The 21,965-nt window shown below is 44.5% G+C and overlaps 2 protein-coding genes across 12 annotated transcripts in view; one reads left to right on the top strand and one right to left on the bottom strand.

Moving 5' to 3' along the window:
• Positions 1 to 721: 721 nt before the first annotated feature.
• On the bottom strand, positions 722 to 15,172 carry ANKRD13A (ankyrin repeat domain 13A). The gene is made up of 16 exons (XM_059827494.1): positions 15,083 to 15,172; positions 12,598 to 12,730; positions 12,339 to 12,463; positions 11,863 to 11,908; positions 11,024 to 11,167; positions 10,385 to 10,580; positions 9,180 to 9,246; positions 7,666 to 7,747; positions 6,861 to 6,919; positions 6,030 to 6,038; positions 5,805 to 5,929; positions 5,270 to 5,427; positions 4,670 to 4,783; positions 3,776 to 3,927; positions 3,475 to 3,539; positions 722 to 2,667 (listed from the first exon to the last, which is right to left on the bottom strand). Exons 3-16 carry the CDS (start codon positions 12,426 to 12,428, stop codon positions 2,469 to 2,471), a joined length of 1,506 nt encoding a protein of 501 aa, XP_059683477.1. The 5' UTR covers positions 12,429 to 12,463; positions 12,598 to 12,730; positions 15,083 to 15,172; the 3' UTR covers positions 722 to 2,468.
• A 1,684-nt stretch (positions 15,173 to 16,856) lies between these two features.
• The window catches only part of GIT2 (GIT ArfGAP 2), a 34,718-nt gene continuing 29,609 nt past the window's right edge, over positions 16,857 to 21,965 (top strand). For all 11 annotated transcript variants that reach the window (XM_059827596.1, XM_059827602.1, XM_059827592.1 and 8 more), the window contains exons 1-2: positions 16,857 to 16,908; positions 21,721 to 21,854. In XM_059827596.1, the coding sequence (XP_059683579.1) occupies positions 16,857 to 16,908; positions 21,721 to 21,854 (186 nt within the window). The remainder of the gene's footprint in view (positions 16,909 to 21,720; positions 21,855 to 21,965) is intronic.

The following is a 21,965-nucleotide window of genomic DNA, read 5'->3' as shown; positions in this document are numbered from 1 at the left end:
GTTGGACTCAGCTTTTATCCCTGTGTTAATATTAAACATACTATGTACCTCTCCGCCAGTCTCCCATCCTGCTAATCAGGCGCACAGGAGCCCTCCCACCACCCCACCTTTCATTGCCCTAGAACCGTCCCTATTGTACTGATCCCGCTTCTCAAAACATTTCTGAAAGTGTCAGAAAAATGGTTCCAGGGATCATGAGTCTAAACTGAAGCAATCTTTGATAGTTTCACAGATGCGTGTCACCTTTAATGTACAAAAATGCAATAAAAAGGCAGATAAGGATAATTAGTAAAAAAGACTCCAGTTACCATGTTAAAAAAACTCCCTCCTGTGTGTAGTGTAACATTGTGCAGTAGCTTTGTTCTTTCCTGCAGCACACACAGAGGATCAGAGGATACTTTTTACCCATCCAGTGAAAGACCTAAGCTAGGATTTAAGAAAAGCAGCACCTGTTTTGGGGAAGCAGGGCCTTCTGCTTTAGAGGGAATGATGCAAATGTCACAGAAAGCAAAAAAAAGAAAACCATCAAAACAAATGTTTTTACAGTCCCAGACTAAGAAGCAGGAGCATAACAGAGCTTGGACTGAAACTGCTCAATATGTCTTAGTTTACAATATAAAAGACAGAGAAAAGTCAGCTTGAAAAAAGGTATTTCCCCGCCTTGTAATGTTTGAAATGCTTAATAGAAAAAAAAGCAGTGTCAGACAGATGGGTTTATAAAGGCAACAGCACTCTTTATTTCTGCTGGAGGAAGAAACCAGTTTCATCTCCTATCTCACAACTCTGTCAAGAGCTCAAGGCAAAGCTTATTATTCCCTTTTTTTAACTGTGAAGGTCACAGTAATCCCCTTTTCAAAGAAAGATGCAATTCCAACATAGACCACCGCCACTGTGCAAGAAAGTCAACGTTCCTGCAAACACCAAATAAGCTATTTAGGGATGCAAGCTGTATCATCAAACAAAAACAGTGCAGATATACCAGTTCTAGCGTACACTGAAGGAATTTCAATCATTTGCTATGTAAAACAATGGATTATTGGTTTAAAATAGGGTTCCAAGTTACCAACCACTCACTGGTTATGATCAAGTCCATTTGATAGTGATTTTCTACTGGTTAGTAGTTGGTCACGCAGAACCGCCCTGTTTGCCCAAGGAACAAGTGCAGGATTAGGTAGCAAGATCAGACCGTATGTACCATAGGTTCTTCACACTTCTGCCAGCCGGAACAGAGGAATATTGCTCACGTTTGACTACTGTAAGGCTTTCCTGTGGATGTACATTGTGTACTTGCGGAGTGCACTTGAGAGTCACAGTGTAAGTACTGTAAACACCGACAGAAGTGCAGATAAAATAGCTACAAATATATTGTATGACGAAAGACCTGAGGAAAGCTGGTTAAAACATACTTGTGAATTGTTACAATACCATTTTTATGAGTGTAGTCATATTGGCTTGTTTTAAAATCAATAAAAATATTCAGATAAAAAAATATATGTATTCACATGAAGGATGAGCGTTTGAACTTTAAAAAGCAACACACGTTTCCCTTTCAGATGACAGAATTAAAACTTATCTTCCAATAAGTATACATTAAAATTTCACCTGAATTTTCTTCTATTTGAATTTAGCACCCACACGCAGGCACGCACTCATGCACACACCCCAAGTGATCGCACAGAAGCACCTGTATCTATCGCTTATTTTCTTGCTGCCCTCTGACTATGGGAACTAGCTGGTTTTGAATCACTGCAGAAACTGCTACTTTACTAGACAGATGGTCCCATTTTAGGATCTAAAATTTTACTGGCTACTTGTTTTGTCCTTTTTCAGAAAGCACTAGTTTAATCTTGAGCTTGGACTAGCTGTTCAAGTATAAAATTATCCCTCTTAAGCAGGAGCACGTGATAAAATCTCAGTAACTAGAGAAGAGATAATCACGTATGAACAAACCCAACAGAAAACATCTGTCAGCATGGTACACTGTCAGCATGAAGAACTACCGTACGTGCGTATGTGTGCATATGCATATAGATAAACTTCCATGTAACAACTGGAAGAAACAAACAATGGCTTTGAATTATTCAGAAATTACTAAGCAGATGAGCATTTCTTTGGTAAGTAATGAAGTTTCCCTCCTGAACTCCCCAGAAATCAGGTTCTCAAGCTTTACTGCAATCCTATATCCTGATGCTAAGCAAAATTTCCATCTGCTCTCCAATAAATACGTTTAGATAAAAACTTTTCCTTCAAAGCTAAGACTGCATGGTTGGGGAGCCAAACGCAGAGTCCGTGATCTGAAACTCCCTCAAACAAAAATAAATCAGCTTTTTGTAGCTGATGATGCCAACTAAGAAGGCAGCTGAAATGTTTACTTAAGCAATCCAGGAGTGGTCTTCAGACTGATAGCTCTGAAAGCCTTTTGTTTTATGCAGATTTGGTCATCCTTAACTCAGGAGGTCGCTAAAGAGTTATTTTTCCACAAGAGAAAGCTGTAAAACTTGCTGAAGCTCCGCATCTTCCTCTTCACGGCGCTGCTTCTCCCGTTCCTCCTGCTCTCGGACAGACAACTCCATGGCAAGCTGTAAGTCTTTTTCAAAACTGGAGGGTTCACTAGGGGTGCTGCAGTGTGAGTTACCTGAGCTTGTTAGATAGCTCTCCTGCAGTGCCCTGAAGGAGAAAAAGAACTTCAAGAAGTAAGAGAGACAGAGCCTATTTCACATTTCCTGCAATGATCCTTCCTAGCAACTGTTTTCTAACTGCAAACCTGAAAATCTCTCCCCGGAGGGCAGAAAGCAGTTTTCAGGGTAAGAGAGCAGTTGTTCTGACATCTATAAAATTCCCAACATAAAACCTGTTCTTTGAAGGTTCCTCAGAATTTTTCATACATATTAGCAGTTAAATTTTCAATGGGCTTCTAAAAGCATTCTCACCTACTTTAAAGGTAACGTAATTTCCATGTACAAAAGAACCAAGAGGATGCAGTTCTTTGTGTGCGCAAAGATTTCTTTGCGCTTAACTGCAGGAAGACCCCACAGATACCAGAGCACATTCTCAAGGGTCCATTAAATATACGTTGCTAAGTTTTTAAGGATTACGTAATGATTTTGAAAAGAAAGAAGAGCTACCCTGAAGTGTGCTGCATCTAATAAACAAACATTCAACCCAGAGGGACCAAATTCACAGTTTTAAGAATAGAACAGAAGGGCTGTGTTTATTTGTTGGGTAAAGAATCTGTTATGTGCATGGTCCAGTCCCACAGCTGAGCTGAAGAGCTATACTATATAAGCAAGGGAGGCCCAGTTTAGAGTCCTTGCTTCTTGGAAAAGTAAAAGTTAGAAGAACCACAAGAAAAGAGACCTTGAGTTCTGTGCATCTGCTACCTACATACACAAAAAATGGCAAAATTGCTTCACGCTACTGTTGGAATTATTTTTGCTCTGTCACTGCATGGCCTGACAGGAAAAAATTAGTTACCTCTGATACTGTATATTGAAGTCCTGTGAAAATGCAACTGCTCCATTGGAATGCACCCCCACTTCCTAGAAAGGAGGAAAGACAGACAATTCCACAGCAGTTAACAGATCTGCAGCGCAACTCACTGAAAGGTAACTCTTAAAGCACTCTTATTTCTTCTTCGAAATACATTACTATTTTTCTCTTCTGAGGTTCTTAGAAAAATAGGTCCTACATTGGTTTAATTCAGAGATGCAGCTATTGCTGCATAGTCCTTGTCACAACTGTCAGATCTGCACTGCACAGATTAGAGCACACTTACTTTATTTCCACCGGATTCCAACAGACTCTGCTGAATGGCAAACTGCATGATCTCGTTATCTTCATCCTGCACGTGTATGTTCCTGCCATCATCTTGGACGTGGTAAGATTTGGGGATCTCAAACACTGACTGGTCAACCTCGAAATTAGCACCTGTAGAAGCCAAATACAGTTACAAACATGGCATAGTACATTTTTGCAAGTTGTAACTTAAAAAATTCTGCTGAATGTTTATGCAAGATTAAGATCACTCCAAAAATTCAGATAAACCACATGGCTAAATATACCAACAGGCTTTGAAAGACTTCTGTGGCAAACAAGCACAGCAGTGAGACAGAATGCAGAGTCTCTCTTTAGGATGCTGGCAAGTTCCACAAATAAAAGCAGCGTGCAGCAGAGCGCTAAGGCAGCTGAACTCTGACAAAACCAGATGGGGAAAAAAAAAGATTGCAAAGATAAACACCGCAGTGGCTCTTCTGAGGTTATTCCTAACGAATGGGTGTCCAACAGCTCATAGGTCAGAGTATCACTGGATAGATGCAGTCATGAGCGTCCCACTCAATCGTAATCCACTCTTTTTTGAAAGAGCATGCAGACTTAGCTGTCACAGCAATTTTGTATTCCACTTCCCATAGCAATAGCTTGCATCAGAATTTAGACCTCAAAATACTTGGGAAAGCTTGCTAGACCTCAGTTTAATCAGTCCGGCAGGCACGGAACAGGCAGAATGGGTCAGTATGACCAGTATCACACACTCCAGATCAGCTGTAATGCATTGCAGCTTCCTCTCACCTGTGAATGTTTCACTCTCTGCAGTTAACCCATCTCTCTCTCCTGTGCATTCCACTGACAGAAATGTAAAAACATACAATCACTGCATCTTTCCACTCCTCACCTGAATCACACTGTGCACCTCCAACCATTTGTGATGATGTTTTGTCAGCTGTCCTGCAGCCATTGACATTTTCAAATGTAATTCGGGCATTCAGCACATGAAATAGGGGAATTTCTATAAGAAAGAGCACAAGATTTCCGTCAAAAAGAGAACTCTCATTCACTTCCAACACCTACAGCCACATCAAACCCTTACATGTTTATTGAATATATTCCACAAGCAACATCCCGTAATGACAAAGTATATAGTAACTCGCCTTGCCAAGAAGTTGCCCTTAGTCTTTCTCACTTTCTCTCTAAATCTCTTATTTTATAATAGGATTTGCCAAATCTAAGGCATTGAAGCTAAGAGGAAAGGGCTAGCAACAGCTCATTCTTACTGAAATAATGCCGTCTTTAAAATTATACTTCTTACGGGTCATTCAGAATTTGGAGTCAATGAGCACAGATGTACAAGACAACGTACATCTGGGTTCTCAGTTCTAGATATTGGTGAGATGACGAGTAAAAAACTAACATGGTTTTTGTAAATCTATGCTGCCAAACCAACAGAAAGAATGGAAATGAAGAAAATGCTACAATAAAAATTGCTAAATATTACCAATTTTGACAGGAAATCCTGGTGGAAATTCCAGAGTGATGAAATCCCTAAGTCTGGCAAAATGAGCACTAGTTCTGGCCATCAGATCGATGATTGGAGTGACTTGTTCCATAAGAGACAAGGGAAACTCTTCACTCATCCACAAGGTCGCTTTAAATCTTAAACAGAAAGTTGCATATGAACATCCTAAGCTTACAGCTTAGGAACAGATGCAAAGCAAAACACGTAGCATTGTCACCTGCTTCATACATTTCAAAGAGTCAGAACAGTTACTGCTCTGAGAAACCGAACCATGTTCCTGGTCAGACCAAAGGCAAAGCACAGGAGGTTACTAACAAGTAACAGCACTAGTTCAAATGTTTTCTTTGACTTAGTGGAAGAAGAATTAGACTATAGCTGAACACTCCAAGATCTCTCTTTTGATTAATTTTGGAGGCTGGGGGGAAAACCACACTGGATATTTGTAAAAATGGTTTTCAGAGATTAGATGACTGGGAAGAGACAAAGTAGAAATACTTAAAATTTTATTTCTCACTTCTGCGTTCGAATGGTGACTTCTTTCGGTCTTCCTATGTCTCTACCTTTCAAATCAAATTCTGGGTCAAAGTATTCCTCCAGAGTAATAGCAGTAGGATTGTTACTCGCAGCATACTCTGTTGTCTTGGTCGTACTCTGTAAGAGGGAAAAAAAACAACCACAAAAGTGCAGAACAAATAGACAGTGGCTACTATAAGAAACTTTCAAGTTACCTCTTGCAAACTAACTCATTCTCTATTTTAGACATCAGTGACACACAGCCATAAATACAAGCACAGGCATTTAGACTGCTTTCTACTGAGGCTAAAAATCTCCAAGCATTTTAGAGACAGGAAAAATCCACTTAAATGCTCTAAAGCTAGAAACCAACCAGAAACACACATATAAGCTACAGCATTTCTAGGCTGCAAGTCCTTTATTACAGGCAAAACTTTGATGGGGTATTTTAAACAAATATCTCTAGATCCACGAAAGATCTGCAACGCCATCCTGATACAGAGCCAGCAGTTGGCAAATCTATTATCTACTGTACTTAAGTATGTACAGATGCAAGGGAGCTTCAAAAGCCATATCGAAATCATTACCAACACATGTCAGAACAGCAGAGGATATATGGTTTTCCTCCGAGTTGCTCAAGTGCAGTGTGCTAACATGTCACTTCATCCTACATATCTTTGTCTGTTAATCACCGTGCTAGCACAATCTCCCACCTGAGGCTCCTGCAGAGCTGTGGACTTGTCTTCCCAGATTACTGGTGGGCTGCCACTAAGATCTGTGCTTGCTCAGATTTACTGCCACTGCTCACACCCTAGCTCCTGCTGTGCTAACGGATTCTGTGTCTTTCTCGTAAGAGTGTTCAGAAGGAGGTACCTGCTATTCATAGGGAACATTGGAGGGCTTAAAACAAACAGAAACATCCTCAGGGAAAATTTAAGCCTCATAGTCAAAATTACTGCCAAACTAACAAAACAAGAGGCAACTCCGCACACCCAGAATTCCTACCGGCACAGATCTCTGCGCTGCAGTGGCCTGTTCCAACGTCAAAGATACTCACCTGAGCACCATATTCATGCTCCACTGTACCCAGAAACGATTCCAGGGGGTTCCTGTCAGCTTCAGATAACAGGAGGGAAAAACCAAAAAATCTATTACCATTAATTAGCAGTAAAATTTATGTACATACCAGGCTAACAAGCAAGGCTTCTAGCCCAAAGTGAAGTAAGCTGTTCCATAAGCTTTACCAAGCAAGCCCAAGACCTAAAGCTGACAGTATAAACCATCTCCAACACACAGAATAGAGGCAAAGATTTTCAGTGGTTTCTATCATTAGCAGAGAGCTGTATTATTCACAGTGCCTCTCCTCCTGGGCCCCAAGGTAGGCCAATGAAGGGCAGCGCTTCCACATGAAGTTACTGGCTGGTCACCCTTTAGTCTAGTTTAAATACTAGAAGAAATTAGTGGACGAAAACAAAACCAAAAAGCAAGACAAAAGTCCAAGCAAACAAAGCCTACATGAATCTTGTAATCGTGGCCAAAGCGAAGTAAAGACATGAATACATTCCAGAGCAGGAAAAAGCATGGAAAAGTGCAGCCTTTTAAAACTTTCCGTGAACTTTCAACAGTTTTGAAGAGCTCTTCTTTCCTCTAAATACAGCTAGGATAAATACTGGTTCATTTGTAGGCTAGGAGTCAAGTAATGAGCTACCTCAGACACACAACATGTGAAAGTAAAGCAGGGCAAAGTCAGCAAGAAAAGTACTTCCCTTGTCTATCTGCCCATTTCTTCTGCAGTCACACAGAGAAGGTATCAGAGAGCCAAAAGGTTCTACTTATTTCCAGTTATCCTATAGGAAAACTACCTTTATATCTTTTCTTCTCCTCTTCTGTTAAATGTTCCGTTCGGATTTTTGTGACCACATTCACATTGTTTGCAATGTATACCTTTAAAAAAGTGCAAGGACAAAACCCAAAAAGCAAAGGTTAAAAAAAGAGAGCTCTCTCTAGTAAAACACCACGTACACAAATCTAAAGACAAAATAAAGCAGCATGGATCTGCCTCTCATTGGCAAAGATCTTAATCTTTAACATACTGGTGATCAACAGGAAATGCTGCGCTTTGATTTTTCTATTCGCCTTGGTATAATGGAAGTCCTACATGATGTGTTCTTGACAGACCTACGCTAAAGCTGAAACTACATGCCACCTGCTGGGCAAGCTGATAAAATAAGAAACCCCGCAAATCATACACCACAGTATCTCCAGGCAGCGTTAATCTCGCAAACATCCTGCGCTGAAAGAATGGCAAAGGAGTTTGGTCATCGACTTTGACGGCAACAGAACTCAGCCTTTCAACCAGGTTCTTGGAAAGCAGATTTACACACTTCTATATACGCTTTTGTAACTAACTAAGCTGACCTTAAAACTAGACCGGCATTTCCAAGCTTACTGGAAAGAATCCTCACCTGGGCAGAGATTTTAAGAGAGAACGGGGAAGGAAAGTCAGGTAACGCTATTTCTAAACAGAGGTTACTCGTAAGACCTTCAAATGAAATTTAGTGATAGTTTAATTCTGCAGGAACACTGATGAACCCCATGTCCAACTGAATAGTCCTCCAGTCTTACCAGAAGAACCTTCATATAAATGTAGAAAGCTATTCAGCATTTATTCTTCTGTTAAATGACATTACAAAATGTAATTTATTGCACAAATTCCAAAACCTGGAGTAAACACAGACTTAGGAATCAGGGAAGTTAATTCTTGTGATTCTTAACTTAAATTCCTAACACAGTAAGGCTGTAAAGCCTCTTCAAAAATATTTCACTCAAGTGAAATGGAAGACAAAAAACAGTGTCACACAGAACAAATCTAAGCAACTGTATGACTCATGAGCATGGTCAGGGTCTTTAATTTACCAGCAGTCTTTTGTTACTTGAATTCATGATGCAACTCATGGCAGCAGGAGGCTGTTATTTCCTTGCAATACTGTTACTAGAGAGTGCTCAAGGCACTTCACCAACAGATTCCTCGTCTTTTAAACAGTGAAAGAACGACAGTAGTCAACAATGAGTTAAATTCTAGTTTTTGGATGGAACGGAGTTCTAGCACATATGCTGAATCTTTTGCCCCTCTTCTCCCGAAATGTTTTGATCCCCCCTCTCCCCTACAGCCCCTGCTGATGTTCCTGCCTACAGGCACCATCCCTCCCACAAGCCTGGCAGCCTTGAAGTTCCTCACTCCTGCTCAGCTCTGCTGGCAACACAATAAAGCTCTCGATGGGAAGTTTAAGACCTGAAATATTCAGGAAATACAGGCAAAACACAACCACATTTCAGTTAGCTGTAAGACTTCTTAACAGAATAGAATGGGCTTTACCTTCGCTTCATAACCATTTACACCTTCCGCTTTTTCTGTCCTCCATACCCAGAATCCGGACGTGGTTCTGACAAAAAGTGAACACCACAAGCGTCTATACAGTTGCATTTCTACACAACCCCCAGCCTGTTTTTCCAAAATTAAGTTTAAACAACATTTGATAGGTTATTTGATTATTAACCCCAGACAAAAGCACAGGCCAATCTGTCCGCACACACACATATCACAAGACAGCCGAGGAAGTCATGCCGTTTCTGTTCTTACTCAGTCCACGGCCAAAGCGCAAAGGCTCAGATAGAGATTTTAGAATGAGGTGTGAATACCTGAGCCACAGAGGAGGACAGCCTAAAAACCTACCACAGAATCACAGAATCACTAAGGTTGGAAAAGACCTGCAAGATCACCAAGTCCAACCATCACCCCAACACCATCGAATTATTTTGTCTGCCAGCCTGGGCATGGCAGCTTTTAGCACAGAGTTTAATCTCAAAAGTAACCTGTCACTGCAATTTGGGGAGCTGGATAGTAGGAATACTTCTGCCTAAGAAATCTTAGTTCCTGGATGTGTAGATGCTGCAGTTGCTAAGGCTCACTGAACATCGCAGGGACTGATTCTGGGCAGCTTTGAAAGGGTACTAAATATTCAGGAGAAAGATGCTGGAATTATACATCACACTTTGAAAACACTTGTTTCGTATGATCATGGGGTGGTTTACCGCACCACAGAATGCTGCAAAAGCAGCTTCCTAAAAAGGATTGTTTGAACTAAGCTGACGGATACCTGGATAAACACGTGTAGTAAACAAGGAAGAAAAATGTGTGTCTGTGGAAAGACACACTATACACATATTTCTATTTAAAGTATTAATGCGAGATTTGACTTACTGAGCTACAAGATGCAAGTTCTTGCCCATTAGTTTCAGCCCTATACATATGGATTTGGGCGAAATGTAAACTTGTAATGAGACATTAACATTGATCTCACTAATATGATAAACTGGAAGTTTTCTGCCAAGCAACAGTGGCAAGCTGACCAAGCCAAATTTCTTTATCTAACGGTATGTGAAGTTTAAAGTAATTTCAGATCTAGCCCTAAAAATTTTTATTACCAGGGCTTTTGAGAGTTTGTCTTTAAAGCTTAATTGCAAGTACGACCATCCATAATCTCGAGGTGTTTCTTTGTTATGAGAAACTTTGCATCTTACCTTTCAAAAGCAATATTTTTTGTATCAAGGCACGTATTAATAATTGGAGATGTAAGGCGCCTTTCCACATCTTTTCTTTTTGGTGTCATAGATCCCAACGTCAAACGCTTCATGTGTTGGGAAATCTCAAAACGCTCCGTTGTAACAAACTTATCATCATGATTGATCTCAATTAGTTCTGCCCAACCTCCAGTATCTGTTGGAAATGGTACATCTCAATCTAAAAAACTTAGCAACAGCATTCCAGAATGAAAAACTGAGAATATACTGTATATCAAATCAGGGTGGATGCTAATTCACTGTATTTTGCAGTCAGCTGAGATCAAATTTGGAGCTGTAGCTAAAATTATTTTTTATTTGGGGGGTGGGAGAACAAAAGGGGGAAAACTAAGTAAAAGCTTGAAGTAAAATTTTAGCCCTCTTGCTAAATTTTGACCTCAGAGTTACTCAAAGGAAAGAAGTTAAGCCGTTATGTTAAACCACAAAACAGTATCTCTATATGTATATCTCTATATGTATAAAACTTGTATAAAATTCAGTATTCAGCCTCAACAGGTCTTTCTATGCAAAATCGGGATTTCTCATTGTGGCTCACATAGTATTTGGCGATTAATGGTGCAGACATGCTAAAATATTTACCTTCTCCCTTGAAAATTAAACTACGCCTTCCTCTCTCCCAGCTCATATTTTCAAAGCCCAGTAAAGTGATATCAACACGCAGCTTGGCACCACTTTTCCAGATGCGGCAAACGTCACTTGGACAAACTCTAGAAACCAGTGGGACTATAAAAGAAAAAATGAAAAAAAACATAAATAGAAAATATTCAAGAGACTAAGCGCACAGGAAGTCTGAACTCAAGCAGAAGCTGTATCCCTGATACAGGATTGCTCAGTACTATGACCATTATTCTGGAGGAGGTGAGATACTGATCCTCTTCAGCTTTAAGAACAATCAGCTTAGGGACAAAACCCACCAATTTTAATTTAAAAGATGAATATGAAAAGGAAAAGACATTAGTTCAGACTAAAAGATGTGAAATGGCCTAAACCCCATCTCCTAGCAGTCTAATAGTTAGTTGTTTGGAAAATTAAGTCAACTGTAAGGCCTAGTGTTCATTCCTTTAAAAGAAAAGCAGGTACTTCCCAAGTAGTCTGTGCATCTATACATAACGTGTATGACTGTCTTAATCATCGATAGCCAGAGCCAGGTAAACAAAACCCCAAGAAAAGTCTTCAGCAATTCTAACAACGGTTAAACTCCCCATTAAAAAACAAACGAACAAACAAAAACCAAGCCAAATAAACAGGAAACAAAGAATAATTGTGCAACAAAAATGTAAGAGGTTGTTTTGAGACATGAAGAGATTAAGTATTCTGGGGAGTGGATATTTCTCGGCGTATCTTTTGTGACATTTGCACAAAACCAAGTCCCTTTGTCTACATAGTTTAGAAGAGGTAACGGTGACTAGGATTCTTACCCCAGCTAGTGAACTCCCATTTCATTTCCACATAGAAGTCAGGAGCCTGGAAAAGGAAAACACTTTATGAATACTTCATGAAATAGTTCTAATCTAACATTCACTACAGCATTTCTCGGGTACATTTTAGATAAATTAAAAAAAAAAAAGAACAGAACTCGAGATATGTTAAAAAACTGAAATTGAAACCAACAAACATAAAAGACATCAGGCCACCACTGCTGCTTTCTGACGAGCTATTCTTCCTTATTTTACTATAGGAGCAGTAACACCTTCAAGATTCAGCCTCCAATGTTGGAGGTCACGACTAAGGATTTCAAAGTAAAGTCAAGGAAAAAGCCTCCATCTCCCACAGCGCTATGGAATATGCAAGTTGAAACGAAGAACACAGTTGCCCATCTGATTTCAGTTTACTGAACAGAACTACTTGGATGAGAACTGTGGTCTGGAGTAAGAGGTTTAAACTAAGTAATTACCTCATTTATCTTTTGGAGTAGTTCGGGAACTCCTCCAAGTGTCATAGAGGTCTGCTGGTAGTCCCGATGCTGCAGAATCATTTGTACCATCTCTGGATCTCCTGTACTGACAGCCTCATGTAAGACTGAAAGAAATCCAGACACAAGCTAGTTCCTGTTTGCTTTCTGAGCAAAATACAGCATGTAAAAGCAGTCAAAATACAACATCTGCAACTGAAAAGGAATAACACACGACTTCTGTTTTCCAAGTGATCTTTACCTGTCCATCCCTGCGCATTCTCTTTAGTTACGTCTGCCTTGTGTTGAAGGAGGACTTTGGCAGATTCTATATAACCCAAGGAAACAGCAAGGTGCAACAAGGTCCGGCCTCGTGGATCACGTTGATCAACATCCTGTTGAGTATCCGAGAGAGAAATAATGCTGAAGCTGTCCTATCAAATGCCACTAACCAGAGCACACTGAGAAGAGCTTATATAAAGAAAGCTTGTCAGTAGAAATCCATGAGTCAATATTCCCTAGGTATTCCCACGTATCGGTCTGTGGTGCACAGTCGACTCAGTTTTCAAATGCTACTGTACTGCCCTTCTGCACTCCGTACAGTGCCATCTTACTTCCCCACTGAAATAAAAAGAGAAGCAGAACAGGGCCTATAAAACCGACACGGTAAGAACTGGTATCACTGTAAGACACGACTGAGTTCTTGCTGATGCTTCTCATTTCTTTTTCTGTAATTATTTCCCCTTCTGTCTCCCTTCAGAAGGGGTCTCCTTCAGGAGAAGACAGGAGTTCTGGTCGGTGTGCATTGCACCATGGACAGTAAACAGCCTGAGAGATCAATAGAGGGTTTAACATGATACAAGATAATCAGGGGGAGAAAGAAAAAAAAAAAAAAAAAAGAAACAGGGCATACAACACCAATTTTGTACAGCACTTTTTGAAAGTATAGAAGCAAATGGTATTTTACAAAGCATCCATTTGACTGACACACACAGCACAATGAAGAGTGAGTGCATTTTGTACAAGTCACTAAAAAACCAAACAAACAAACAAAACTACACAGGCATAAATATCCAAAACATGCAAGCACAACATACTCATACCTTACATATTTTTCACTATTAGCTTAGAGATTTGAAACAGAAGAGCATCTATAACTAAAGGAAAAGGGGAAAGTCAATAGCAGAATAAGAAAGGAAAATTATTATGCAAGTTAACATGGTTATCTGACAGCATTAAGTTGGAAAGATCACACACAGAGTAGGGAAAGCTTCATTTTAAAGCACTCTCTTTTCAATTCCGTGGTGGAATACTAATTAATTTGCTCCCCCACTTCCTACAGCTGCAATGTCTACCGCACTGACGGGTAAAGGACTCGAAGGCGTCCCTCCCAATTGTCTTTGCTGCTATTAACCGGTAACCACACATTCTACCCATCATTTGCCATACCAAGTGCAGCTGGCAAGTGTGTTTTGATTCCCTTACGCACCCCTCCAACAGCAAGAAGCTTATCCCAAGGAAGCAGGAGGAAACATATCTTTGGAACACTTCAAAAAAAAAGAAGTTATTTCAAAGCAGACAGACATATTCCATCCTAAGACGTTGCTCATTTCCTGGCAGTATAAAGCGTTTGAGGTAGGAAGCAGCACTTCACAGGTGTGACCTGCAGTCTTGGACTAACAAGAAGCAGAATGATCCTTATTTAATGACAAATTTTCACAGGCGAGAATGTTATTGAAACAGAAATAAATACACAGAAGCAACGTGCCAGTAAGGTTAAAGATTTTGTTAAGGAATAAGATCACACGAATTAGATAAAAAGTAGCTGCATTCCAAAGATTCTCCTAAAAATAGGACAGGAGCATGCTCTAAGCAAGCATTAGTAAATTGTCGTGTACCGTTAGAATTGCAGATGACAGTCACTAGTCAGGAGGTGGCACAGATGATCTTTGGCTCATATACTTGTGGTGTCAGGTATAATGTAATTAATATGCTCTGCTTCTGCAAAGCGTACTCCACACTAGCGAATGTCAGAGCTTTTACACAGCACCTCAGCAAGAAGGATGCTTGCTGCTCGAGCTCTGCTGCAGCTTTTCAGACCACTTCCTTACGTCATTACCATTTCTCGCTTAGCCGTCCCAGAGAGGGAACAGCTTTGTATTTTTCTACTCTACAGCATGAAACAATGATCCTTTTTTTTTTTTTTTTTACTAGAGATGCTGAAAACATTCCAGCCAGTATAAAAACGCTGCCCCCACAGTCTTGGACAGCAACGAATCTGTAAGAACTGCTGGTCCTCAGCAAGCGAGAAGCTGGTTTAATCTTCGGCAGCAGCAGCCACCTATGCTGCATGTTGACTTCCCGTTAAGGTAAGCAGTATTTATTGCTTTTCTGGCACAGAAAAAAAAATTAAATGTCCATCATATCTGCTCTTCCTCATCTTTTTCAATGACTCCTAATACTTTCTAAAGAGCTATTCTGCAACCTTGCACTTGAATGCTCTGAGCACAGCTTTACAGATAAGTCAATATTTAATATCTTACATAACAAAAAGTATATTCCTACACCTTCTTACATCACTCCCGCAACCACAAATAACTAGATAAAGAGAATGAAGCGCAGCAAGCCCAGCAGACAGACCTGGGAGTACCATCGAGGTTACTTCTCCCTAGAAAGGCAGTAAGCGGGGGGCACCAAGCCCTGTACCACGGCACAAGCTCTCTTGGTCGCCCGGGTGTCCCGGTTACCTTGTCCTGCAGCTCCTCGTCCAGCCGCCTGTAGTCATTATTCCAGACCAGGACGTGCAGGGGAAACGCGCTGCTGGCCCTGCCAGGGGAACTCATCATGCCACACACCTGCAGGAGCGGGGGAAGCAGGGTGCCTACCCTCACTGTTCCCCCTCCCCTTATTCTGGAGACCCCCGATTACTCAAACCCTGACCCCTCGAGCTTCTCCTCTCTCCCGGCACCCACCTGCCCCAGGCGGAACACGGGGCCACAACCCCCTACGAACCCCTCACCCCGCTCCAAGGGGTGCCCCATGCAAAATCCCACTCCTGGGGGTCCCCTGCTTCTGGGCACCCCCCCGTGTCCCCCTCCCCCAGCCCCAGGCTCTTGGGGGTCTCCCCTGCTCCTGGTGCCCCCCACAGTCCTGGGGGTCCCCTGTTCCTGGGCGCACACCCCCCCCGGCCCCACACTCTTGTGGGTCTCCCCTGCTCCTGGTGCCCCCCCCCGGCCCCACAGTCCTGGGGGTCCCCTGCTCCTGGTGCCCCCCGCTCCTGGGGTTCCCCTGCTCCTGGTGCCCCCCCCCCCCGGCCCCACACTCCTGGGGATCCCCTGCTCCTGGTGCCCCCCACAGTCCTGGGGGTCCCCTGCTCCTGGTGCCCCCCCCCCGCCCCACACTCCTAGGGGTCCCCTGCTCCTGGGCAACCCCCCCCCCGTGTCCCCCCCCACCAGCCCCAGGCTCTTGGGGGTCTCCCCTGCTCCTGGTGCACCCCACAGTCCTGGGGGTCCCCTGCTCCTGGTGCCCCCCACAGTCCTGGGGGTCCCCTGCTCCTGGTGCCCCCCCCGGCCCCACACTCCTGGGGGTCCCCTGCTCCTGGTGCCCCCCGCTCCTGGGGGTCCCCTGCTCCAGGACTCCCACAGACCCGGGCGCTCCCGCCCCCCCCCCCGCCTCACCCCCGCCTCCGCGTCCCTCCTTCCTGTCTCTCCAGGGCAGCGGCCGGGACGGACCACAGCGCAGCCGGTGCGGGGGGGGGAGGCTCCCCCTCGGTTCCCCTCAGCCTGCCGCCACCGGCGAGCCCACGGAAAGAGGAAGTTGCTGCTCCCCGCCCATCCTATCCCCCCCGCGGGCGGGCAGATGGAGCGTCCCGCCCGCAAGCTGCCCCATCGCCCTCTGCGCGAGGGGGTGGCAGCGCGGCGCTGGGCCGGACGCGGCGCTCAGTGCTGGCTGGTCTCCCCCCTCGCCTCCACCGAGCGTTGGTTTCACCTGCCCGCCCTGCCGCCGCCATGGCGGGTGAGGGCAGGGCTGGATGGAGAGCAGCCTCTTCCGCCAGCCTGCGGGGCCCGGCTTCCGAAACGTAGTTTCGCCCAGCTTCCCCCTCTGCCCTAGTCGTGAGGGGACAGGGAGCAGGCCGGCGCAGCCACCTACGGGAGGTGTCTATGCTCCCCCGCAAAAGCGCAACGCTTCTGTGAAGCGGAGCGCAGCCTGAGGCAAGCGTCCGCCAGGGACAAACGTGGCCGACCGCGCCGCGGCCAGAGCCTCGCCCGGGCTGACTACCGCCCTTTTGCCAGGAGCGAACATGGCGGCCCGGGGCCGCCTCGCACCACCCCCGTTCGCCCGCGGAACGCAACCCAGCGCTGGCGCACGCGGCTTGGTGAATGGCGCCGGCGGCGGAGCGGGCGGCGCTGCCGTGCGCCTGCGCGCTGCCGCCTCGGCTCGGCCGCCTGGCGGGGGCTGGCGGCGGGGACCCGTTAGCGCGGCAGGAAGCGCCCGGTCCCGCCGCCGCCGCCGCCGCGCACCATGTCGAAGCGCCTGAGGAGCAGCGAGGTCTGCGCCGACTGCAGCGCCCAGGGTAGGCACCGCCGGCGGCCGGGAGCGCGGCCAAGGCACCCCAGCGCCCGGGCCAGCCCATCCCCCTCCCCGCAGACCGGGCAGCGGCGCTTCCCCCTCGCAGGCGCCGAGCGGGCGCGGGCAGGTGGCGGCCGGGAAGCGCAGGGGCTCGGCCGGGCCGGCGCGGCGGCGGGGCGGTGGGGGGGCTCCTGTCAGCGGGCCGCCCCCGGCACCCGGCGCGGGGGGAGCGCGGCGCAGCGTCCCGGGGGAAGGCGGCGCTCCCGGCGCGGGCCCGCACCTCCCCGGCGCTGTTCCGGAGGTGTCGCCGCCCGGCAGCGGCCCCTCGGCGGCGGGGAGCCGGCCTTGCCGGGGTTTGGACGCGCTTTCAGCGGTTTTGTCCGTCTCGGTGCGGTCTGCCCTCGGTTGGCAGCGCGGGCGGCCCGGCTGTTCGCGCCGTCTCCCCCCCCACACACCCCGGCCCTGCCAGGTCGGCGCCGGGGCCGCGCTGAGGGGCCGGGCGGTCGGGGAGCGGCCCGCGGCAGCCCCCGCGCTCGGGTGATAAGTAACGTGGAGCTGCTGGGCTCCGAGGGGAGGAAGGCGGCCTTCCAGAATCCTCCCGTCACGGAGCGGGAGGAGGCTGTAGGCTGGGTCGCTGAGCGGGAGAGTGGCCCTTTCGGGGGGCCTGTGAAGGGGAGAGCGGTCGGACGTGGGGGACATCCCTTATTCTGAGGGGAAGTAAAACTTCAACTTCAGTGCATGACTTGCCCCACGGCCGGAGGTGAGCGGAGGTATCCCACACTTGTAAAGAAGGGGTGTCTGGAAATGCCCTGTGGACTCGGATTGAAACGTTCAGTGAGCAACACATGCTCTGTGTTGACATGCACATTGTCTGTCTTATGCTGCGGATCAGTTTGGGAGCTTATTGAAACAAATCCTGTTTTTAGAAAGTCAGTTGCATCTCCCTTTCTGACCATCTGTAGTTCTGCTGTTCTTATATTTTAAACTGTCCAATTTACTTTTTTTTTAGCATAGAGCATTTATATAGCATTTAGCGTATATTTGTTGCCTTTCCTTCTCAGAGTTAGGTAGGTTTTGTTGTTTGTGTTCTGTGCTGGTTCTTCCAGTGTAATTACTGATGTACCTACTGAAATGAATTAGAACACTGTAACGTGGATAACATTTGAATGGCCGGAATCACTAAGGTTGGAAAAGACCTGTCAGATCATCAAGTCCAACCATCACCCCAACACCACCACACCCACTAAACCATGTCCCGCAGTGCCACGTCCACACGTCCCTTGAACACCTCCAGGGATGGTGACTCCACCACCTCCCTGGGCAGCCCCTTCCAATGTTTCACTACTCTTTCAGTAAAGAACTTTTTCCTAATATCCAGCCTGAACCTCCCCTGGCACAACTTGAGGCCGTTTCCTCTTGTCCTGTTGCTTGTCACTTGGGAGAAGAGACCAACACCCACCTCACCACAACCTCCTTTCAGGTAGTTGTAGAGAGCGATGAGGTCTCCCCTCAGCCTCCTCTTCTCCAGACTGAACAACCCCAGCTCCCTCAGCCGCTCCTCATCAGACTTGTGCTCTAAACCCCTCACCAGCTTTGTTGCCCGAGGGGATAACAACTTGTATAAAATGGGACTTCTGTTTAACATAAAAAAATAAAAAAAAATCCCAAATTAACTCCCAGGGAGTTACTTCTATCTTCATAGCATTTTGCTCTCACAATAAATAGAGCTTGCCTATCTTACGTAGGCAGTTGTCCCTATCTCATACAGGGTAGCGTATCTATGCTTTGAAACATCAGTGGCATTATGACTCTGAGATAAAGTTGTTTTACTGTGTTTGTATTCGTTAAGCTCATCAGGAGCATGCAATGTATTGGAATCACTATTGGGGTTGTCTTGTAAGCTGGCCTTTCCTTTTGCTGTATCATGACATTATAGATTGTCAGATATTTATTTGATCTTGGTGAAGAAATCTGCTGGCTTATCCATATATATAAAGAAATCTTACCTTAATCCTTTCTTAAATAAAAAAAAAAAAAATCAAACCCTTCTTTCACTTAAACCAGAAGGAGTTTGTTGGAGGGGTGTTTGGGAGCTGCTATATGTGCAGCTGTGCCAAGAGACCTGGGGGGACTGCAGCCTTTTCACCCACATCAGGTGCAGCAAGTGCAGGGTGCCTGACTGCCGTAATAATTATTACTCGCCCCTTGAGCATCATCAATACACACTTTGTTTCTATGGTGAGGTCTGAATAGTATTCTTTTACATGAGGTGATTTTACGTGTACTTTCCTGGTACACTTCCTATTCTCGGGCAGGAGTTCACTGTTTGCGCTCACGGTTCGGGCTTGTCTTCATCACACGCTTCCTGTTTTGAATCGCTCTGCCATGTTCCTGAAAACAGATTTGACCTATCTTTCTGGCTTCTCCCCTTTTGTATTTTGGTATCGACTTAAGCATATTTTGATTGTGTCCATAATTGGAGCTCTTTTAAAAATGATTCAAATAAATTCCAGCACAGGCACTTCATTAAATTTAAACCTGAAATACCAATTTTCCCATAACCTGAAAGCTCTTTCTGTCTTCAGCCTGTCTAACGCTGTCTTCCTTCTCCTGTTCCCATCCCCATTTGTTACTGGGGAACAGGTGAACGCTACTAAGCCAGGTATGAATTGTATTGAGGGGCTACAAATCATTGTGCAGTTTCATTAAAAAAACTCTTTCAGTTAAACCAGTGTGACTCAGAAAATGGGTTGCAGTGCTTAACTTCCCTCTGCTTTTTGATCAGTCCCTTCTCCATCACGCACGCTGTCAAATCCGCGCTGTGTCATTTAGGCTCCTGAAATGGGGCCTGAGCTGCTGTCCATCTTCTCTCTGGCCTCCCCAACGCTTAATAGACACAGGGAGCATTCTCTTTCTTTTTTCTTTTACTGTCATACTTTCTTGCATCACACCATCTACATTTCCAATGGTACTAGTTTTTGACAGATTCTACGTAAACGTGGACTCTTGTCAATGTGGTTTCTTTTAAGTAGAATGTACAAGCTGGAATTACAAGCCAAGCCTCAGCTTTTTTCTTCAGAAGAATTTTAAAGCCCTGTTTCTGCTGTGAAATGACCAAATAAACAGCAGCTGAGTTTATCATGGCTAAACGGCCGTTGTTTGGAGCTGGTTAAGTTAGGTGTTGAGGTGGGTGTAAAGAAAAAAACTGGATGATGACTGTTAGTCAAACCAGAGTGAGGTTCAGGAGCAGCTGTAACTAGTGATTGAAACAGGAAATGTAATGGCTTTCAGAAGAATCCCGTTAGTTTATGAATGAGCGTGTGATAAGGTTGCCTGTAATGAAAAGGGACTAGACTCATTAATCTGGAAGGCTGCCTCCAGTCTTGGGTTGTTAGGTTAGTGCTAATGCATCTCATTTCATTGCTATTTTTCCCCTTCTTAGAAGTGAAAGAGGTTAAAATAATGGAATGATTAATAAGGAGGTTGCATGCTTGTTATTAATTTGTTTTTTAAATTAGGTTAGGTTTTTTCCTATAACACATGCTTTAATTTGGCTCTGGGCTGTGATAGTTATCATCGGTGAATAGATGCTCCCATCCCTCATGGCCCGTGGTTCGAACAGGTTTGCCTACGTTGCCTTCAGCACACACACAACATCAACTCTGCTTAAAATCCACAACTGTGATCGGATCTCATGTTTCAGGGATTCAGTAAATGTATTGCATGGGTCAGAGAAGACTTTTTTTTATGATGCACAATTGCTTAGATGTATTCTGACAGGATGCAGAAGATCTCTCATCAGATGCCAGGCTTGTGTTGTACTCACCTACTTAGCCTCAAAATCATCTCTGGATTTGAAATTAAGAAGAATTTTCCAAAACAGAAGAGATCTTGATTCCTTTTTCTTTCTCCTGGGATGTGCTAGGCCTGAAGATCTGTCTCGTTCCTGAGTTGCCTGTCACTGCAGGGTTCTTGGCATGTTGAGTTTCACAAGTCACTGACAGAAAACTGGAGTTTCTTCTGAAGACTGAGCTAGGAGCAGCAGAGGGACCCCAGCTTAATGTCCTGTTGTGCATATATTCAGTTTCAGTCTGATGTAACATTCTTACTCAGTTTTACACTTTCTGATGTTTGAAGCTACAGAATAGCTAGTATATATTATTTACTACTTCTACCTTCCGTCAGTTGTCTTTCTGGTTTGCTTATAAGATGGCTTCAGTTTGGCTCTGTTAAGAGTTTAAGTTAATTTTATTGACAGTTTCTGATTTTACTGAGCCTTTAACTGGACACAGATGTATCTTGCTCTTTTTCTTTTACTGTGACACTCTTGAGTGTTTTTATTATTTAGTGTAGAAATTAAAAAACATTGTAATAATACAGAACTGAAGAGTGAGTAATATGAAAAAGCATGACTACTATTAACACTTTTTATTTATAGACTTCCGAGATTTTCAAAAGAGCGGGTAGGTACTATTGTTAGAAATATTTCTGTAAGACTCCACTAAATGACAAGTAGGCACTTCAAGAAGGTAATAAGCGTAACAGGACGCTAAGTTTACGAAGGAAAGTATTTTCTTAGGAAGAACTGCAAACAGTGGGACTTTTTTCAGAGTTTCCACAGCAGGTATCCTTGCATCAGAGCAAGGGCTGTTATTTCCCCAGCATCCAGAGGCCCAGCAAGGTTGTAGCTTTTACAGGCTCATACACTGGCTAAGCTATAAGCTAAGGTTAGGAGGTGGGGCTCCTCGTTTTAGACTGTGTTTGAAATAAAAGGTCATGCTGCCTTCTGTGTTGCAATTAATGTATTCTTTTTCAGATCCTTGTTGGGCATCTATAAACAGAGGGATTCTGATCTGTGACGAGTGCTGTAGTGTTCATCGAAGTTTGGGGCGTCATATCTCTCAAGTGAGACATCTCAAGCATACACCATGGCCTCCAACACTGCTGCAGGTAAAAAGTAAAACTGTATCTTCCTTCATTAAAGCTAGATACACTGATTTTTTTAAAACATTTTTTATGGAATTTAAATCACTAAGCTTTTGTTTGAGAGGGGCTGGTCCT

Source organism: Gavia stellata, chromosome 21 (assembly GCF_030936135.1).
Source record: "Gavia stellata isolate bGavSte3 chromosome 21, bGavSte3.hap2, whole genome shotgun sequence".
Classification (NCBI taxonomy): Eukaryota; Metazoa; Chordata; class Aves; order Gaviiformes; family Gaviidae; genus Gavia; species Gavia stellata.
Note: the sequence above shows the minus strand (reverse complement) of the source record. Positions and strands in the feature narration are given on the sequence as shown.